The 18,112-nt window shown below is 42.9% G+C and overlaps 2 protein-coding genes across 2 annotated transcripts in view; both read right to left on the reverse strand.

The window, feature by feature from the left end:
• Window positions 1-11,516, reverse strand: part of topbp1 (DNA topoisomerase II binding protein 1) — an 18,049-nt gene extending 6,533 nt beyond the window's left edge. The window contains exons 1-18 of the mRNA XM_085763179.1: window positions 11,105-11,516; window positions 10,813-10,906; window positions 9,970-10,104; window positions 9,713-9,856; window positions 9,306-9,487; window positions 8,966-9,159; window positions 7,645-7,821; window positions 7,111-7,277; window positions 6,822-6,985; window positions 6,487-6,731; window positions 5,441-5,778; window positions 5,039-5,211; window positions 4,671-4,882; window positions 3,265-3,590; window positions 2,986-3,171; window positions 2,752-2,867; window positions 2,530-2,653; window positions 991-1,149 (exon numbers count right to left, since the gene is read on the reverse strand). Coding sequence (XP_085619305.1) covers window positions 991-1,149; window positions 2,530-2,653; window positions 2,752-2,867; window positions 2,986-3,171; window positions 3,265-3,590; window positions 4,671-4,882; window positions 5,039-5,211; window positions 5,441-5,778; window positions 6,487-6,731; window positions 6,822-6,985; window positions 7,111-7,277; window positions 7,645-7,821; window positions 8,966-9,159; window positions 9,306-9,487; window positions 9,713-9,856; window positions 9,970-10,104; window positions 10,813-10,899 — 3,129 coding nt within the window. The 5' untranslated portion in view covers window positions 10,900-10,906; window positions 11,105-11,516. The remainder of the gene's footprint in view (window positions 1-990; window positions 1,150-2,529; window positions 2,654-2,751; window positions 2,868-2,985; window positions 3,172-3,264; window positions 3,591-4,670; window positions 4,883-5,038; window positions 5,212-5,440; window positions 5,779-6,486; window positions 6,732-6,821; window positions 6,986-7,110; window positions 7,278-7,644; window positions 7,822-8,965; window positions 9,160-9,305; window positions 9,488-9,712; window positions 9,857-9,969; window positions 10,105-10,812; window positions 10,907-11,104) is intronic.
• An 885-nt stretch (window positions 11,517-12,401) lies between these two features.
• Window positions 12,402-15,561, reverse strand: LOC146966915 (uncharacterized). Its single transcript, XM_085763476.1, has 4 exons — window positions 15,346-15,561; window positions 13,171-13,281; window positions 12,970-13,071; window positions 12,402-12,751 (listed from the first exon to the last, which is right to left on the reverse strand). Exons 1-4 carry the CDS (start codon window positions 15,535-15,537, stop codon window positions 12,665-12,667), a joined length of 492 nt encoding a protein of 163 aa, XP_085619602.1. The 5' UTR covers window positions 15,538-15,561; the 3' UTR covers window positions 12,402-12,664.
• Window positions 15,562-18,112: the final 2,551 nt, after the last annotated feature.

Below are 18,112 nucleotides of genomic sequence, written 5' to 3' on the forward strand. Positions count from 1 at the left end.
GTGACCCGATCCATCAAAATGAGTCACAGTGACCCAAATTTCAAAGTTGAGATTTTGGTATCAATGGAAAGATTAGAAAATAAGCTTTAAAATGATACCCTAGTCAAAGTCATATATTTGATGGTTTTCGAGATGTTGCCATTTGAATTACGATCTCCTACTCTCTTATTCCGTTCTAAAACCTGAGAAAATAGCAGTTAAAGTTTTTGCCAGTGAATCTGGCATCTGTTCCTGTACCACGTGATTACACGCACCCTATACGGTCCCTTGTTGTCATAGATGCAACATTCAATGACCCTCCGAAAGCAGGGAATCTCACAATTCAGATGCTTTTTACAGCTCGTTTCTATCATAAACGGTTCAGAAGTTGTCATGTTTTGTTGACATTTTGTAAAACATGTGCAAGCGTGTACGTTCGGTTTAGCATTGATGCTACGTTCGGTTTAGCATCGATGCTACGCTCTGTTAGCGTTGATGCTACTCGGTTTAGCATCTGTTTCTGTACCCGTCCCTTCTCGTCATAGAGGCAACATTCAATGACCGTCGGAAAGCGGAGAATCCCGCGATTCAGATGCAGTTTACAGCTCGTCTCTATCATGAACGGTTCAGAAGATATTTCATGTTTTGCACCGAAGCAGCACTCATTTTCAGAGGGTTTAAGTTGCAGGTCAACTTTAATCATCATTTACGTGCCTTTTCTCAATTATCTGGACTGTGAAACTTTGGGAGATTGTTTTTGAATGTCACTGCTTTGAAATTAGGGTAAAAAACTTTTTTAAATTTTCTATGGGTTTTCCACGTTTCCCTGATTATCTAAAAATAGAACGTTGCGACTTCCGACTCATTTTGATGGAACGGGTCACATATATAGTCGGCAACAGATCGGAATTGGGCATCAAGGCCTGTAGCGTAAAGACAGCCCTAGATTCAAGTATCCAGCATCTTGACATCACACACAAGGCTCAGATGTAACATTATTATTACACCCACTCTGTCGTCCGTTGCCTCGGTGATGTCTTTGAGCTGTGTTCGTGTCAGTGGAGGAGACCGCTGGGAGCTGGTGGGCACCTGGCTCAGGTTCAGGCTCATCTTGGGGTTGTAGGTGAAGGGATACAGAGACTCTGGGACGTGTTTCTGCTCCTCAGCACACTGCACAAACAGCACAGGGTGATTGTTAGTACATGCAGCGCATATCTGCACAAATGTGTCAGACTAGCTTCGTTTTTTTTTTTCTTTAAGAAATTAATTGAGCAAAACAACCATGAGGGGGAACATAGCTGAAACTCCCATCTGTCTCTAGAATTTACATATCAAAGCTGCTGATGGGATGATAATTATTTACCCCCACTGAGCTGTGGTGAGTGAGCACTGAACGGCAACAGGAGGCACAAAGCTGATCCCAAATTGATTCAATTGTATCTTAACATCACTTCGTGTAGCTCCAGAAAAACATAATATCTTAACAAGCCTGTTTAAGCAAAAATGAAAATATTTTTCATGGTTCTCTTCACAATGATAGAGCTTGAATATTGTCCCTGATTGTTTCCTCTGTGGTTTCTGAATGGGTTTATTCACTCTGATTGTAGAGGAGCAGTGAAGTGAAAGCTAAATTGTTTCTGAGTGTGAATGAGGTCCTCTGTATAATAACTGGTCATGTTTAAGGCTTCTCTTGCTTTTTACCCAGAATATAGTAGAATAGACCTCAGTCCACTCAATATCTTTATTTGGAATAAATGGTTATATCAATAGATGGACGTGGTTTTACTTACTATTACTTAAAGAATCAGAAACTGGTGTCGCTCAGCCAGTAATTTCAGCATGAATTCATCGCTCACAGATTAACTACAGACCTAATGTGAGCATCTACGGCTGCTTTATTGAAGATTCCCCGCAATAGTTGTAAGAAAATTGGAGATGAAACACTGCAAACACTCTCTGATTTTATGCATTTTGAGTAATCTGTTTTAACTTGTCATTTATTTCATTTTTTCTCAGTTTATTATTCCATCTCAATTTAGTGTTTGAAATATGTTCTACAAGTACAGTTTAAAGGTGTACAGAAAAGAAAATTGAATTTAAGCCCACTCTGGGTCATAAAATTAGTGTAATAACTCATCTATCAGACGATGTAGGCCAAACTTTGTGCAAAATTCTATTTTTGAGTAAATCCGGGATGAAAGTGTGTTTTTTTTTTTTTCGCATTGGATAATGCAGGCGCACGGATTATACGTCAGCCTGCTCACGATTCATCAGCCACTGATATTGGATCCGTCATCCGTCATTCAAACGTCTGAGACATGCACACACACACGGAGCTCGGGCTCGCCCCAAGCTTTGAATATCCCGCCCGCTCGATAACGACCAATCAAATTTGTTTTCCTTATTCGGGTAAACTCGTGTTGCAGCTCGTGACAACTCGGCACGACAAACAGGACAAACGGCCATTTCTGTACACCTTTAATGTTATCACTATCAATGTTTTGTAAATTTGTTGACTCTTCTCTTTATATTTGCTAGTGGTGAACTTACAGCCTCCAGCCAGTACTGTGACACCACATGAAGTCCTCTCTCCTTCACTCCTCTGTATTCTCGTGTGTTGTCCCCCACGCGGCCCTGGTAGATGTAGTGTGTCACTGTGTTGTCACAAGCCCACCTGAAAACAAGGTGAGGAAGACATGGATGAACTATTTGCATCCATGTTGTTTAGTACATCAAGAGTTAAGAGGAGTTTGTAAAAACTTTGTGGATTACCTGAAATCAGCTCCAAGTGAGGCAGCGATAGCGTTCAGCTCACTCTGCATTTTACTCAGCTTCTTTCCCACACAGATCACAACACCAGCCAGAGGAGCAGCTTCTTTCTCTGGATCCTTCCGTACAACATTTACAAAACGGATATTGAATTTAGCATTCATTTGTCCATAGAACTGTTTCCTTTACATGTGCGAGTCAGAGTTTATGTACTGTATTTCAGGCAGTGAGGTTTACCTGCTTCGCCGTTGTCTTGGTTAGCTGGGGGCTAGCTGAGACTGCTTGCATATCTGAGACTGTACTCCGGGAGCTATTAGCCAGCGCCATCTTCAGGTTCCTGTTGATGACATCTGTCAGTGGAGTTTCCACCTTCTCCTCTGGCCTGGATCTTCCACCTGGAGTCTCCAAAGCTCCTAGTGCATCCTAAAAAAGAAGAGTCACACACATGGATTGTGAACTGCTGGAGCACATTCACTGCTTTACTTCAGCGCTCTGTTGCCTCCAGTTAGCCCTGACCTTGATGTCAAAGGAGGGCCTGAAGAGCTGGTCTCTGCTGAGGAAACGAGAGGGAGTGTCCAGCTGCAGGGCCGGCTCCTTTTGAAGCGGCTTCCTTCTGCCGCCCTCCTGGTTTTGTTTGGGGGTGCTGAAGTCTTCTTTGGGCTTCATCTCGTCCAAAATAGAGCGGAAGGATTTGCTCTGAAAGCGACCCAAATCCAGTGGGGTAACGGCCTTACCGCCCTGGATACCCAGCAGGGGGATCTCTGGAGAGGAGCGAAGCGGAGGCGGCGGCGGCGGCATGGTCGGCTTCTGAGAACCACCGACAAAACTCTCCTCATCCCTCTCTGTGAGAAAGGAAAGTACATATTCTCAAAAAACAACAAACATGCCTCAAAGCGTTGTATCTTTGGTAAACATGACTGTCAAGACTTCAACCACTTCAAATATAATATCAGTTGATTAAGATTACTATTGAAAGAACGTGAGACATCAAAAGACACGCACACCCTACAAACAATTCAAACTAAGTGCTGGACCACAATGAGGAGTGAATCAAAAATAGAGTCTGCACACCGAAACGTCACATGTGGTGATATTCATATTAAAGGGATAGTTCACCCAAAATGGAAATTTCACTCATTCTCTACTCACCCTCATGTCGACTAAGGGCTGGGAGAAGTTTCAGAGTTCTTCAAGCTTGTTTGTAGCGGAAGCTTCTTGAAGCTCCTCTTCCCAGTTCGTCATATTTGGACGAACTGGGAAGAGGAGCTTCGAGAAGCTTCCGCTACAAACAAGCTTGAAAAATAGACTTATTTAATTTTTTTCGGGACAATTTCGCATTTCTGGGCTTCAATACAAGACGCCAGACATTACATACGAGCAGCGTGGAGGTATTTGGATGTTTTTTGGTGTGTCTTTTTGTTACGAAGACAGTTGGTATCCATTTGCAACCGTTATATGGACATGCACTGCTACGCCAAGACCCCCTGTAACTCAGAGAAGCCACGGAGGACTCTGAAACTTCTCTCAGCCCTTAGTCGACATGGCTTTCAATTTTGGGTGAACTATCCCTTTAAATAAGGAGCATATTCCATTTTTCTATTTTTGATATCAAAAGATTGGATTAGGGTTAATTCACATGTGACACCTGTTAACACTGACAAAAAGAGCACATATAAAAACACTAATTAGCTCTGGTTCAAATCTAAAATTTGGTGGCCCTTGTGGCCCCATGTCATTCCCCCTCTCTCTCTGCCTTCCTGTCTCAACTATCCTATCAATTGAAGGCAAAAACTCAAAAAATACACTTAAAAAAACAAAACAAATTCACTATGATTATTTGAATCCATCGTGTTCAGCCATTGCAAATAAAATGAAAAACATCCATTTCCAAACAACCCAGAGCAACAAAAGTCCCGACCTACCTGGTGAGGGTGGGAGGTCAACCAGAAACCGCTCCTCCTGTGCCCTCTTCCCGGTGCGAGCAGACTCTAATATCCAGCGCAAGGTCACAGCAGGAAGTCCCCATTTCTTCGCCGCCTGGTACTTGGTGCCTTCGGGACTCTGCAGCACCAGATGAGTGTTGGCCAGCATGCCTTTCTTCTGGTTAGCCAGGCGCACCAAGTAATCTTGAACACTGCAGGAGGGAGAGAAGGTGTAGATGAAAATGAGGGACAGGCCTCATGAGCCTCATGAGGGTAAAAAGGTAAAGCAGCAGCAGGGAGAGTGGATTTACGATGGAACAATGTTTATATCATGCAGATCCGGAGAAAGTTTCAAAAGACAGTCAGACCTTGCTCCAAGGTGTTTGGCCAGCTCCACCAAAGACTCTCTCTCTGCTCCAGTAAACTGGCTGACAGAGAGGACACAGTCCTTGAGAGGGACACGTCCGTCCATCACAGGCACAGGGGTGAACAACGGGTTGGAGGAAAGCGGCAGAATACACTCCTTCTCCACACACATGGCCTTGAAATCAACAAGATCAAAATAACTGTTGGCTATCAAACTTACAGAGCTCGGATTCATAAAATCAGTTTACCTGATGATGACTTTGAGATTGATCTATTAACTGTTTAATCAATAGAAAGCATACAAAAAGAGCTTTCCAAAGTTCAAGGCAACATCTTTAGGTATCTGTTTGTCACATCATACTGCCTACATGAGTTAAACTCAAACAGCATGTCTGTGATCTTACCAGCCAGGTGTCAGTGACCACCTCGTCCACCGTGGCTTCCACCGAGCAGCCCAACAGCGGCACCACGGCGTAGTCGGCCACGACCCGCGTGCGACCCATCAGCACCCTGCCTCCGTGCTCTGTCACCAGCAGAGACAGCTGGGCCTCAGACTCTGCACCGAAGCCAACGAGAAGGAAGCATTTCCCGACAAAGAGGCCCCCCTCGCTGCCCCTCTGAAGGATCGAGTCCGTCTCTGGTCCTGTGGTCTGGTCCGGCGCCCAGGGTTCAGCCTGAGGTTCTGGGACTGTGCTCATGGACTTCCTGCTGCTGCTCCCTGGTGCTGGTGGGGGCATTTCAACTGGAGGATAAAAGTCCAATAAGATATAAGCACCAGTCTTAAAGGGATAGTTCAACATATTTGCAAATTGGCCCATTGCCATAATCCCTATTGTCATAGCAGTAGGTTCAGCAGTGCAAGCTATTTTTAGAACGGCGGAGCAGAGCCGCGAGCTACTCAGAGCTATGCTACGGAGGCTAATGGGATTTCTTGGTTTCCCTCATCAAACTCATCAAATACACAATCCAACAATTCCAAAATGCTCTCGTGGACAAGTTGTAACCTGCATATTCACCACGCTGTGAGACAGAGTTGTTTTAGAAATAAATTCATGCAAAACAGCTTATGCGCGTTCCCGTTGGCTGCAGTTTTTTGGCAAGCAGTCTCTGAATTTTCCTCAAAAACAACTCTGTCTCATAACGTTCTGTTATTATCTCATAGCGTGGTGAATGTGCAGGTCACAACTTGTCCACCAGAGCGTTTTGAAGTTGTTGGATTGTGTATTTGATGAGTTTGATGAGGAAACCAAGAAATCCCATTAGCCTCCGTAGCGTAGCTCTGAGCAGCTCGCGGCTCTGCTCCGCCGTTCTAAAAATAGCTTGCACCGACAATTAAAGGTAACAAACCTACTGCTATGACCTCAGGGATTATGGCAATGGGCCAATTTGCCAAAATGTTGAACTATCCCTTTAAACATTAACGTCACAGTGTATAATCACACATACATACCTATCGTTGGGTCATCTTCCATGTACTGTGATAGCAGATCCTCCTCTGCCCTCTTTTGCCTGGGAGTGCTGGGACTGGCCACTGGGGGGCCAAGTGAGGCTCGGGTGGTGGAGGTGTGATGGGCCGGCACAGATACAGAGGCAACAGTGGGGGGCAGACAGTCTGGGTGGAGGTAGTCTGACTCTGGACGTAAACTACCTTTGGTGAAAGTGTCCAGCAGCCACTGCACTGTGACTACATGGGGCCTGGGAGGAAACACACAGAGGAAACAGCAGTTATAGTTCAATTATAGGCAATAACTATTATGGAGAGTAGCATATTTCTGGGGTTCAGACCTGTGAGTGGCTTTGGAGAGAAAGTTCTTGAGGTCCTGATCCAGCTCTCCCATGACCACATGTGTGAGTTCCTCACTGGGCTGGTTGAAGCGCAGACCTCCTGCGGTGTTCACAAGACGCCGCAGCTTCTCCAGTTTCTTCCCCGGCAGGCCGCACAGGTACAGCTGCACCACATTTAACTCGTGAAACAGAGCCTCCAATGTTTCTTTCATGTTATTAATCCAGAAATGACCAGATCAAAATTAGGGAGTAGGAATTTTTCTATCATATATTTTATAATTTTACCGACCTTACAGCCATCCAGTATATCATCAGCTGGACAGACAGTGAGGTCCAGGGTCTCTATTGGATCTGGAGCCTCCAGGCGGCTGATGGTGCCATTGGTGAGGGCCGTGTCGTTTATCGTCATGCTGGCGTTGACAGAGATGTGGCTCAAGCCCAACAGGGATGGACCTTCTACAGTTAAACAAATGTATTAAGAATTCTTCATTATATTATGTTATGGGTCTAATCTTGCAAATCAGATATATGAACTTTCTTGATACTGCTGTGTCTTGCTGCGGGAAAATAAAAGGGAAGAGGCTGGATGGAAAATAGGCCCACTGTTACTTATTTTTATTTCCATAGTTATTTTCTATTTACTCTACCTACACACCCACATTCTGCTGTTTTTTCCTTTTCTGTCATGTCTGAGCAGTTCTGTGTGTTTTACGTTTTGAGAAAATGTGATAAAAATATTTTTTGAAAAAAAAAAGAAAAATTAACTTAACGGCATTTAAATATACTCCACTACAAACATGTGATCTGTCATTCTGTATCTCACCCTCCTTCTTGCTGTTGCCAGTCGGGGTCGAGGTGTTCGGCCGAGTGCTCTTTGATGAGTTGCGCTCCACAGTGTATCTGCTCTCATCTTGACAAAAGCCCTTCTCTATGCTGTCAAACAACCAGTGCAGAGACACACAATACACGTTCCACTTCCGAGCACACTCGTATTTCTGACCTGCAACCAAATACAAATTATCAGAACCAAAATGAGTTCAATGAGGGTGCCACATTCAAGAAAGCAGTGAGAATGGTGAAGCATTTTTACAAACCTTGATGATACACAAAGATTTGTAATAATTGGCTGTTGAATAGTTTGTACTTTCAATATTTGCGGAACAGAACAAATACTGATCAGACATAGATTTCTACACTGCTATCATTAAAGGGATATGCCAACATTTTATTTTTTTTCGTGTCTTGCCTCACTCCCGAGTCCATGACAAGCAGATAGACACCATCCTTTCGACTGTGCGTGCAGTAACAAGGGAGATACGGGCAGAGCTGGCACACCGCTAATTAGCTTAGCTCAAACGCTGGAAGTGTATAGGTAGTGTTAGCCTGCCTCCTACCCGAGCCGAAATCAGCAGTCAGAAGCTGATTTCATATTAGCTCTAAACTCTGTAAATATATCACTTCATCAACATTTCAAACATGTTTAGGTGAGAAAGTAGCCGTTTAGATCAGCAGTGTGTCGTTACTTTGTCTAAATACCAGCTGTTTACAATTTTGTTCGGACGAATTCGGCGCTACTCAAGCTAGCCGTTGTGACCAACGCACTTCCGGTTACTTTCACAAAATAAAACACCCGTTGCCCTTTACATACAGAAAACCATGACGATAGAATTTGTGCTTTTACTTTGAAATAGGAAGCTAACCTACCCTCAATGTAGCTAGCTTGAACCAAAATAAACCGTCTTTGCTTGAACCCTCCGTTTTGACCGATCTCGTCCCGTTACCGGCATTTGACCGCTCAAGATGCCTTACCGGAGAGTTTTGTCAGCTCTGAGACGAAGATCGGCCCGTCAGTTTCCGTTTAGAGTTGCTGAAGAGTTTCTCTGATGACTTTAGGTGGAGGCAGGCTAACACTACCTATGCACTTCCAGTGTTTGACTAAGCTAATTAGCGGTGCGCCAGTTCTGCCCGTATCTCCCTCGTTACTGCACGCACAGTCGAAAGGATGGTGTCTATCTGCTTGTCATGGACTCGGGAGTGAGGCAAAACACGGAAAAAAAAAAAGTTGCCGTATCCCTTTAACTGAGTCTTGCAGAGGTTTTAAATTGAAAACGATGGCCGATGTGCTGAAACTGCTGATGACTTACCTGTGGGATCACTAACAATGAGGTGTGTGCACTCGTTCATTTTCAGCTGACCGGTGTAGTTGCCTCCGTGCTGCTCACAGAGCCGCTGCACCTCTTTGCGCTCTGTGCTGGAGAGACCTGTCACACACACAGTGCAGCCTCGCAGCACAGGACACAGATAGTCCTCAGTGGGTAGATCAGTATACCTGAACAGACTGAAGGAGGAAGGAGGGAGGGAAAAAAAGAGTCATTGTTTTATTCCCATGTTGCAAATATGATTAAAACTGATATGCCACTGGGTAACCAAATCATTGCATACAGTTATCAGAAACAACATGTGAGTGTCAGTGATACCCAGTACCTGTCCTGAGATTTTTCCCAGCATGCTTTGACCCATGTTGGCAGCAGGATGGGTTTCCCCAGGCTGGCAGCCACCAGGTACTTCTTGCTGCCCACTTCTCCTGCTATCAGGTGTGTGACAGACACATTTAGGTCAAGATAGACTCGTCCGCCCATGAGTTGCACCAGATCCATCACCTCCGTCTGTGTGGAGAGACAGACATTCAGACAGACTTCCTAACTCTAAACCAATTATACAAGTTGTGCACCACATTACAATGTTTGTATTGTAACTACATAGATTAAGACAAGCTCCTTTCCCTTGAATTAGTCAGAGTTTTACCATTAGGCACTCACAGTAAAAAGTGTATCATTGACTGTGACCATGTCAATTCAAACAATGCTGTTTATGTTTTTATGATTTCTGACCCGTGTTCCTTTATCCAGGCTGGTGCAGGAAACAGTGACATCAGCCATGGCCATGTTATAGACAGGCTGCTCTGCTTTGGGAACACAACGCTGATTCTGCAGGCAGTACAGTACCACCAGTGGACTCACAACTCGACAGCCAAGCTACATGACAAACAACGGGGAGAGGGGAAAAAGAAAAGAATCAATCCCCCATTACAGCGTTTTAACCACTTCCTGTGAGACTTTGGATCCTGGTGTGGACGTAGGGGTCAGACCTTCTTGCAGTGCAGAAAGGCTGGAGAGGTGAAGCTGCTGAAAACAAACAGAGACTTGTCCCTCTGGTCCAACCGTAATACAGCATCCTCATCGATGGTTTTCAAGTACTTCTCAGACTGCAGCTCCACAATGGCCTGCACACACACATTTGAAATATTTATTCATGCCCACATAACAAAGAAGTACAAGGGTTCTTGCACAAAGGGACATAAATACTGCCAATGCAGTTGACAATGGAAGACGGTCAGTCACAAAGCACCTGGGCAGCTAAACACAGATAAATACAAAATGACCTACAGGTCAGATAGAAAACAGACATTCAAGGATACAAAAAACATCGTCTCCTCCAGATTGAGCGGCTACCAATAATAAATGAGACTGAGCAGCACCTGGCCAACTGTTTAGCTCTTCTTTTAGGGAGGCCGGCCATCTGAAGGCCCCTCACAACCAATTTATGGCACATGCCCCAGACTACCAAATATAATAACTATAAGTTTACATCTGTAGCCCAGCTGAGAGATGGTCTGCTTCAGCGGCTGGTATTTCAGCACTTTGGTTAGAAAGGCCTCCTCTAAGCTGTAATCAAAGGTACAGCCGACCTCCAGAATGAACACCTCTCTATGATTTTCATTAACAACAACATCAGGAGTATTAGCTGTTAAATTAGAGAACACTGAGACATCATTACACAGGCTGAACATACTCGGTTTCACAGTAGAATGTTTATACAGCATGATGAACACACACACACACACACACACACACACACACACACTATTAGTGTGCACCATGAAAGACACAAGCTGGCAATGGTAGAAAACACCAATATAAGTGTGATTTACCTCATAAGCCTTGGTGGCATACTCTGTTTTTTGTCCTTTACTCTCCACAAACTTCACAATGAAGCCTTCTTTGTCTTCTTTAGACATGGTCGACCTGTGGAAGCACCAATGAAAATACTTCAGCATCTCGGTTGACGGCAATGATCGTTTGCAGGTTAAGCAGCACTTTACATTTCGGTAAAAACAAAAATAAACCCGTCCATAGACTTGGACAGCGTTATACAGACAAATACAATAATAACCCACAACGACAAACAGTCCTGTAACGTTAGGTGAAGAGATGGGTCCTTACCTCCTCGTAATGGACTCAGACAGTCAACAAATGTGAAGTCTGTACTGTGACAGTAATCAGTCTGAGCTCTTACTAGTCATAGGAGACCGGCTTGATGTTATTATGGCCTGGCAACAACAAATTCATCGGAATATACCAGTTTGTCTCAGGTTTTACAGAGGCTGCTCCACTGACCCTGTGACCAGTCAGCTAACAGTCAAACAACAGCATTTAACTTCACCTGAACATTAAAAATGATTCAAAACACATCACTGTTCACTCTGCCGTAGACGAACAGTGAATAGTCTACACACCACGGACGACATTATTAAACATTTTACAATAAATTAATAATAACAGCTCAGCGACACTAAAATACAAGCTTTGTTGTTATTCGCGCCTTTTGCGCAATATCCGGTGTTCACCGCTAATCGGACCGGGAGGAAACACAGTCCGTTAAAGGTTCCGCCGCAGAAAACGGAGCACTTCAGTGTCATAAAACTGTTGCAGAGGAAAGTAGCCTACAAGTAGCCTATACTGTTGTTGATTTTTTTTTTAATGGTCAGTACATTTGTGTTAATATTTAGAAGGAGAATAATCAAATCTATTATATCAAAAACAATTTAGTAAAAGCCAGCTGACTAAATTCACCTACTGTAAGATGGACATTGCACTAAATCCTGTATTTTTGTTCCCATGTTATTGCATGACTCCACAAAGCTTTTAGGCTAAATATGTTACTGATAGTTGCAGGTGATATTTACCGTATATGTACCTTCACAAGAGATGACAAGTCAAATATGTTGAGTCAAACAAGTGCAAGGAAAAGAGAAACACATTTATTCACTGTGAAAAACTGCTTTAATTTGAGGCCATATAGATATACCTTTATTCATAGATAACATTACAACACTTTCCCTGTACGCCAGCCGGCAGTAGTTAATCTTCACTGGTCAGTTCAAGTTCAGTTGTGGGAAGCAAAAGATCTGATCTACTCTTCCACTCTTCTCTGGTCGTTGTTTGTGCTGCTGCTTCAGACACTCACATGATATTACATAAGGAGCCTCGTGCTGTCTGCAGCTGGTTTTATTGTGGCAAGTAACAAGGGCTCAGATTTCCTGTGTCCAGCTGCCAAAGTGTGTAGAGATACTTTATTCAACAGTGTGTAGCAATTGAGCTGGAGTCAGTGTGGTATTAATGATATAATCTAGTGATGGCATTATATACTGTAGAAATGGATACGGACACAGATAAAAAGTTGTAGGCTACTCACTACTTTATAGAAAAAACCTGTTAAACACAAAGTAACTGAAATCAGTTGTTTTTTCTTCTTTTTTTATTAGACAGTGTTACATCAAGTACAGTGACTTTACAAGCAAAGTTAATTTATCACAGCAGAATAATTGTAAGAAAATATAACAATAAACACTTTGATTTTAGACATTTCAGGATGTCAGACTCATTAGACTGTAGTCAAACAAGCATGCAGCAGATTAAGGAGTTGAAGATTATTGAGTGCTTTGACTAATATACTGTAAGAAGATAACTGTATGAAGCAGGATGCTTTTATCTTGATATCTTTTAGCCGGTGGCCAGAGCCAAAAGTGTAGGAGCTCCACTGTTGTAACTCATTTTTTTGCAGTGGTCTGTCCTGGTTCTCCTCATTTCCTGAAACAGAAGCATACAAACATAAGGGCTGTCTGCTCTGGCATTGTTGTACAATGTAGGCAGAAATGGCACACATGGAGGCGGAGACTAGAGTAGGCTAAGTTTCAGTTCAAAGTTCATAAGAATTTAACATAAACTGGTTTCTGGTAAACGTCTGTGGACTATAAGGTGGAAGAGCGATTTCATGCAAAAACCAAGATGCTGTTATTGAACGTTACCTCTGTGAGTCTTGGTCTCTGGATACAGTGAACATATGGCTTGGGTACGACCTCTATCTGATCTGCAACTGTCTTGTAGCAAACTGCACAGTCCATCATTGGCTATGAAGGAATTATAGAAACACAAAAAGAGCATGAGGATGCTGTTGATTTAAAAAGATAATTATGGAATGAATGCTTCTGTTTTTGACATTTGCTCACTCTGTTCAGTCTGAAGGGGCATCTCCGTGGGTTCAACTCTGTCGTTCCTTTAGGACACGTGGTGGGTTTCAGGTAGAAGTGGTGGTAGAGGTATTTCACACCGAATCCACCCTGCAAGTGAGCACAGTTTTATTTCAATACAAGTTACAACACGGTAAGGTTAAATCTGCCAACTCATTTAAATTCAGTATGGATTCATTTTCTCTCTGTCAAATCAAGACTAGGCTTATGCTCAAACTGATAAAAGCTACACCAGGAGGAAATGTCCTATCCAAACAAAAGGATTCAGATAAATGTAATTAAATAAAAGCAACCTATAAAATGTTACGCCTTCATTTCCAAGTATGGTAGTTTTTTAATTGTCTCCAAAATATTCTGTGGGGATAGTAAAAGAATACATTTCAAAGTGGATGCAGGGATAAGATTTTCAGTAATAAAAAAGAAGAAAAGAATAGATCTTTATTTATTTATTTTCAATACAATTATTTCTAGAAAATTCCTCTTTTTTTTAGGAAACTCCACACCTAAAAGATAAAAAGAGTTTCTATCCAATCTACATTTACACATCCTGTCATGAACAGACGTATTGGACAAGTGCAAAGTTTGACCTGTTGGTGGCGCCACATTAAAAGTCATTGAGCTTTGTCCTCTTCAGGACAAACAACCATGTAACAAATTTCACCTTACTTGAAAATATTTTCTCTCTTGCAGGACATTGTGTACAAGCTAATGATGCTTGGTAGCTTCATTTCAGAACAGAAAATATCTTCAAGAGGCTGTGATGCACAATGTGTCATAGATCAGCAGAACATCTGGCAGGTAATTCCAGTAAGAGCTCATCTTCCCTGTCTGACTCTGACTCTGACTCAGATTTGTCTTCATAGTTTAGTAACTGATTTAACAGAAACTCATAATATCAATTCTGCAGAATCAGAATCAGATTTTATTTTTCAGCACATATAAGTAAATCACAGTCCGTCACAGATCAGGCTGCAGGTCACATTTTAAAACAACAACAAAAATCCCAACATCCCTGATACTTGCACTGAATGCAATAGTCATGAAGCTTATTTTTCCTCAGATAATGTTTTCAGAACAGGGCCGTTGCTAGGAATTCTGGGCCCCCTGAAAGAATACTAAAGTGGGCCCCTACCCCCTGACTTTTCCCTTTTTTTTCTTAGATTACGTATGTATTATCATTTTTTATTTAGCCTACTTTGCTGTTAATGCAGTATTACTATGAGTATTATCAGGGTCTTATGCAGAATAATTCAGTCATACAAAGATTAGACTACTGGGGTTTTTGTGGGCCCCACTGGGCACTGGGCCCCTAGAATTATCATCACCTTTCCCCCCTATACAACGGCCCTGTTTCAGAAGATAAGATTCCTCTTAACCTTATGTTGCCTATATTGATAATTTATTTCCTGTTCTGTAGCCTATTTGTGCTGTTTTTATACTATTTTAAAAAAATCTTTTCCACGAGTGCAGCATTTTTTTGTGTTCTTAATAAACATACAATCAGAACATTCGTGCAGACACTTCAGTTTCTGCTCTGGATGTTGGCTCTTGTATGTCTTCATTGCTTAATACCTGTTGTGCAACTGTTTGATATTCCACTGGTGGCTTTTCTCCACCGACTGACTACTTTCAAAATCAAAGCCATGAAATCTGCCAATTCAAACCATCAGACTGACTGCTTCAATTAAAACACAACACATAAAGAGGTCTTCCCTTTTGCCAAAAGCAAATCCCTACTCACATTACGCGGACATTTGCTGGTTCAGAGCCAGCGTGACCTGAGGCAGATGTGAAAACGAGTATGAACTAGAATGCCCCGAAGATAGAGTGAGAGTGCCAAATAAAGTGAGAAAGTTCAAGAACCAGAACTTCAGATTTCTTTTTTCTCGCTCTTTCAGATCATAATTAAATATTTGATTTTTTTTTAACTTCAATAAAATACTTAAAAAACATTCTAGAGGACTTTGGAAACTTGTGACTTTAACCTCATTCCATTGTGTCCAGTAAAACGACTATTATTCATTAATGTCATATTAAACAAATACATTTGATATTCTAATGAAAAGTCCTCACACACAACATTAAATAAACAAATAAATTCACATAAATTCTTCCATGCAAAGAGCTGATGATAAAATCAGATGCCACGTTTACCTCGATCTCTGACTTGTCCACACTTTTATGGAAGCGGAAATGGTTCTGCACCCCAGCATGGGAGTTGAGTTGCTCAAATGCCAGATCGACCCCCTGCCTGTAGCTGTCAGCCAGGGCATCATAAGGCTCCTGGGCCTCGGCGGAGTAGAGCGCAGCTCCAGCACAGATCAGCAGCAGCAACCCTGCAGCCATCTTCCTCTGAGTGTGTGTCTGTGTGTGAGTGTGAGTGTGAGGTCCCTCCTCTCCCAATGCTCTCATCCAAACAAGTCCTATTATGGTTGTGGGAGTAACGTGAAGCTAAACACACTAGACAGGCCCCTTGTTCCCTCTGTTTACTTGTCGTGCCCCAGTTCCCGTAAAACCCTCAGGCCATTCTAAATCTTGTCTCAAAACACTCACTCAGTGGAGACAATTCACAGGAAACACTGTTTGCCAGAGGTAGAAATAATACAATCATACACAATGGAGATGGATGAGTAGTCCAAGTGTTGGAAACAAAGCCAACATGCAGTTTAAAGGTCAAAGTCAGTGGGTGAATGAACTCTTTTAGTTTCTTTTTCCACCTTGTTGACTCTGTTGTAGCATTAACAGGAAAGCAGCTGATTTATGGGAAACAGAAATTTTCTTGGGATCAGTGGATGTGGTGGTTAATAGCTGAGCCAGTTAATGAAATGAAACTAAGTGCACAGTAATCTCTGAGTCACGCACAACCAAACAATCTGGTAGCTGTCATTCCAGTTTGCCATTTTCTTTGATTTATGGCCAAAAACCTGCAAAAGTAACAACACTCCCACAACGTGGTGCTCTGTGTTGTGTGCTATTTAGAATTCAAACAAAAAACTGGCATCACAAACCCAGCCAGATAAAATCATGGAGACTACATTCATCTTTAGTTGTCTATGGTTTCAATTAACAAGCTCATCTTTAAAAAAGCCTAAAAACAAGTTATTGGAACACGACATTTTCCCCCATGTTTTTTGTTTGTTATTTGGCGGTTAAGGTTGGTTAACCTGACGAAGGTCTCAGGACCGAAACGTTGCTCAATAAAACCTCTGCAAGTGATGACAGTGTGCAGCAGCTTTTTCTCATGTTATACTCGACCACCTGGTCTTCTCCTACGCACCTGTCCGTCCGTGCCGGTGTGCACAAGTTTCAGCCTGTGTTTGTTATTTGGCAAAGTAAGTAATGCTTGACTGATGATGCTGACTAAATTGATAACAGAAACACTCTTTTCACATCAGGGCCAAGTCCAGAGGTGCAGATCCGATGTCAGGATTGGGGGGGACACAAAAGTAATTTTCTTTTTTGCCTGTATGCAAATCATACCATGCCACCAAATCACAACTTTAGAGGCTCACCATATCGTTCAAAAAGTGCTGCACAGGGAATCATTTATGTGTTTACCTTTCTTGTTTATTTGTTTTCAGCCAACAGCGTGTATCACCAAGAGTACCTGTAGGGGAGAGCGGGGTAATTTGTGCCATGGGGCAAGTAGTTCCTAGCCTGACTCTCGCCAGACCCTTGTAGTTCCGCAAAGCTACGCTGAGCTCCACACAAAGGTCTGGGACTGCTCCATAGGCGATTCATTTCAGAAGGCCTTGTAAAAAAATCTTGTATGTGATTGGATAAACCACTTGTCCGTTATCTTGAATGACGTACTTCAGCCACTCACTGCGAGCCGCCATTGTTGTTTGACTCAAACAGTCGCTTCAGCGCTACGTCACACCTCAGAAAGTCCCGCCCGGCGATCCTGATTGGTTCATTATTTTTTGCTCCGGGGAAGAAGTTTGCATTGGCCTCGAGTCCAGACCCTTGTGCGAAGCTGAGCGTAGCGCCTCTGGTGGAGCTTTGCGGAACTACAAGGGTCTGGCGAGAGGCTAAGTAGAGAGAGCCTAAGCGGAAGCAGGAAGTAACGGTCACCATGGGACCTCAACTCTGAAAAACTCGCCATTCAAATGAACGGGACTGAAAATTTTATTTCGTGATCCGTTTGAATTGTGCCATGAGAAAAAAATATGTCCTCTACCTGTTTAAAACATCACGTTTCATCCCGAGAAATCAGCCGTTTGTTGTAAGCTATTGTAGAATAAAATTCAGAAGAATCTGTAACCAGAAAGACTACAAGTCGCGTAGGTGACGTTGTCAGTGCCCGATCCGTACCCGGAACACGATCCGTTCCAGCGCTTCTGCGCATGCGCCGTTTTACGGCATTAGCTTCAAAGCTATGCTAACTGATAGCCTAGCAGTAGAGCAGCTAAAAGTCCGCCGTAGCGTTGTTAAAACGTCACTTTATTAATTTTAAATATTTTTTCATGCGAGAAAGTCACAGTTTAGAGTCCTAATCTGTGGTCAGTTTATCCAACTGACGTCTGTTTGGAAGTTTGCTCCGGTTTTGGGAGAAGTGCAGAGCTAGCTGGGAGCAGAGCTGGGAGCATAGCTGGGAGTAGCCACCGGGAGCTAACGTTAGCTCGCTGCTCGGCTCATCTCAGAGGCAGCAGCCGGCCGGCTGAGGTGATTGACCGGTCACCCAGACGTCGTCATGCCGGTGGAGAAAGCGAGCAGATTAATTTATGGTCTCATTGATTAGTTTGTGTAAATGAAAAGTGAAGCTTCAGGAGGAGCTGGTCAGAGGAGCAGTGCTGACTTGCTGCTGTCTGTATGTGCAGAAATCACCACATTTACATCAATAAATAAATGTTTTACAATTAACTGATCGGTCTACATTACATTTAATTTAATCAGAAATAGAACAGAGGGGAATTCGTTG

Source organism: Trachurus japonicus, chromosome 20, assembly GCF_045865225.1.
Source record: "Trachurus japonicus isolate A0001 chromosome 20, Traja_1.0".
Classification (NCBI taxonomy): domain Eukaryota; kingdom Metazoa; phylum Chordata; class Actinopteri; order Carangiformes; family Carangidae; genus Trachurus; species Trachurus japonicus.

Bases quoted from the DNA above. Each gene is read 5' to 3' on its own strand.
- LOC146966915 (XM_085763476.1), bottom strand. From the start codon at position 15,537: ATGGCTGCAGGGTTGCTGCTGCTGATCTGTGCTGGAGCTGCGCTCTAC. The intron at 13,282-15,345 runs GTAAACGTGGCA...GCTCACTTGCAG, and splicing joins TGGACAAGTCAGAGATCGAG to GGTGGATTCGGTGTGAAATA. The intron at 13,072-13,170 runs GTGAGCAAATGT...ATTCCTTCATAG, and splicing joins GCCCCTTCAGACTGAACAGA to CCAATGATGGACTGTGCAGT.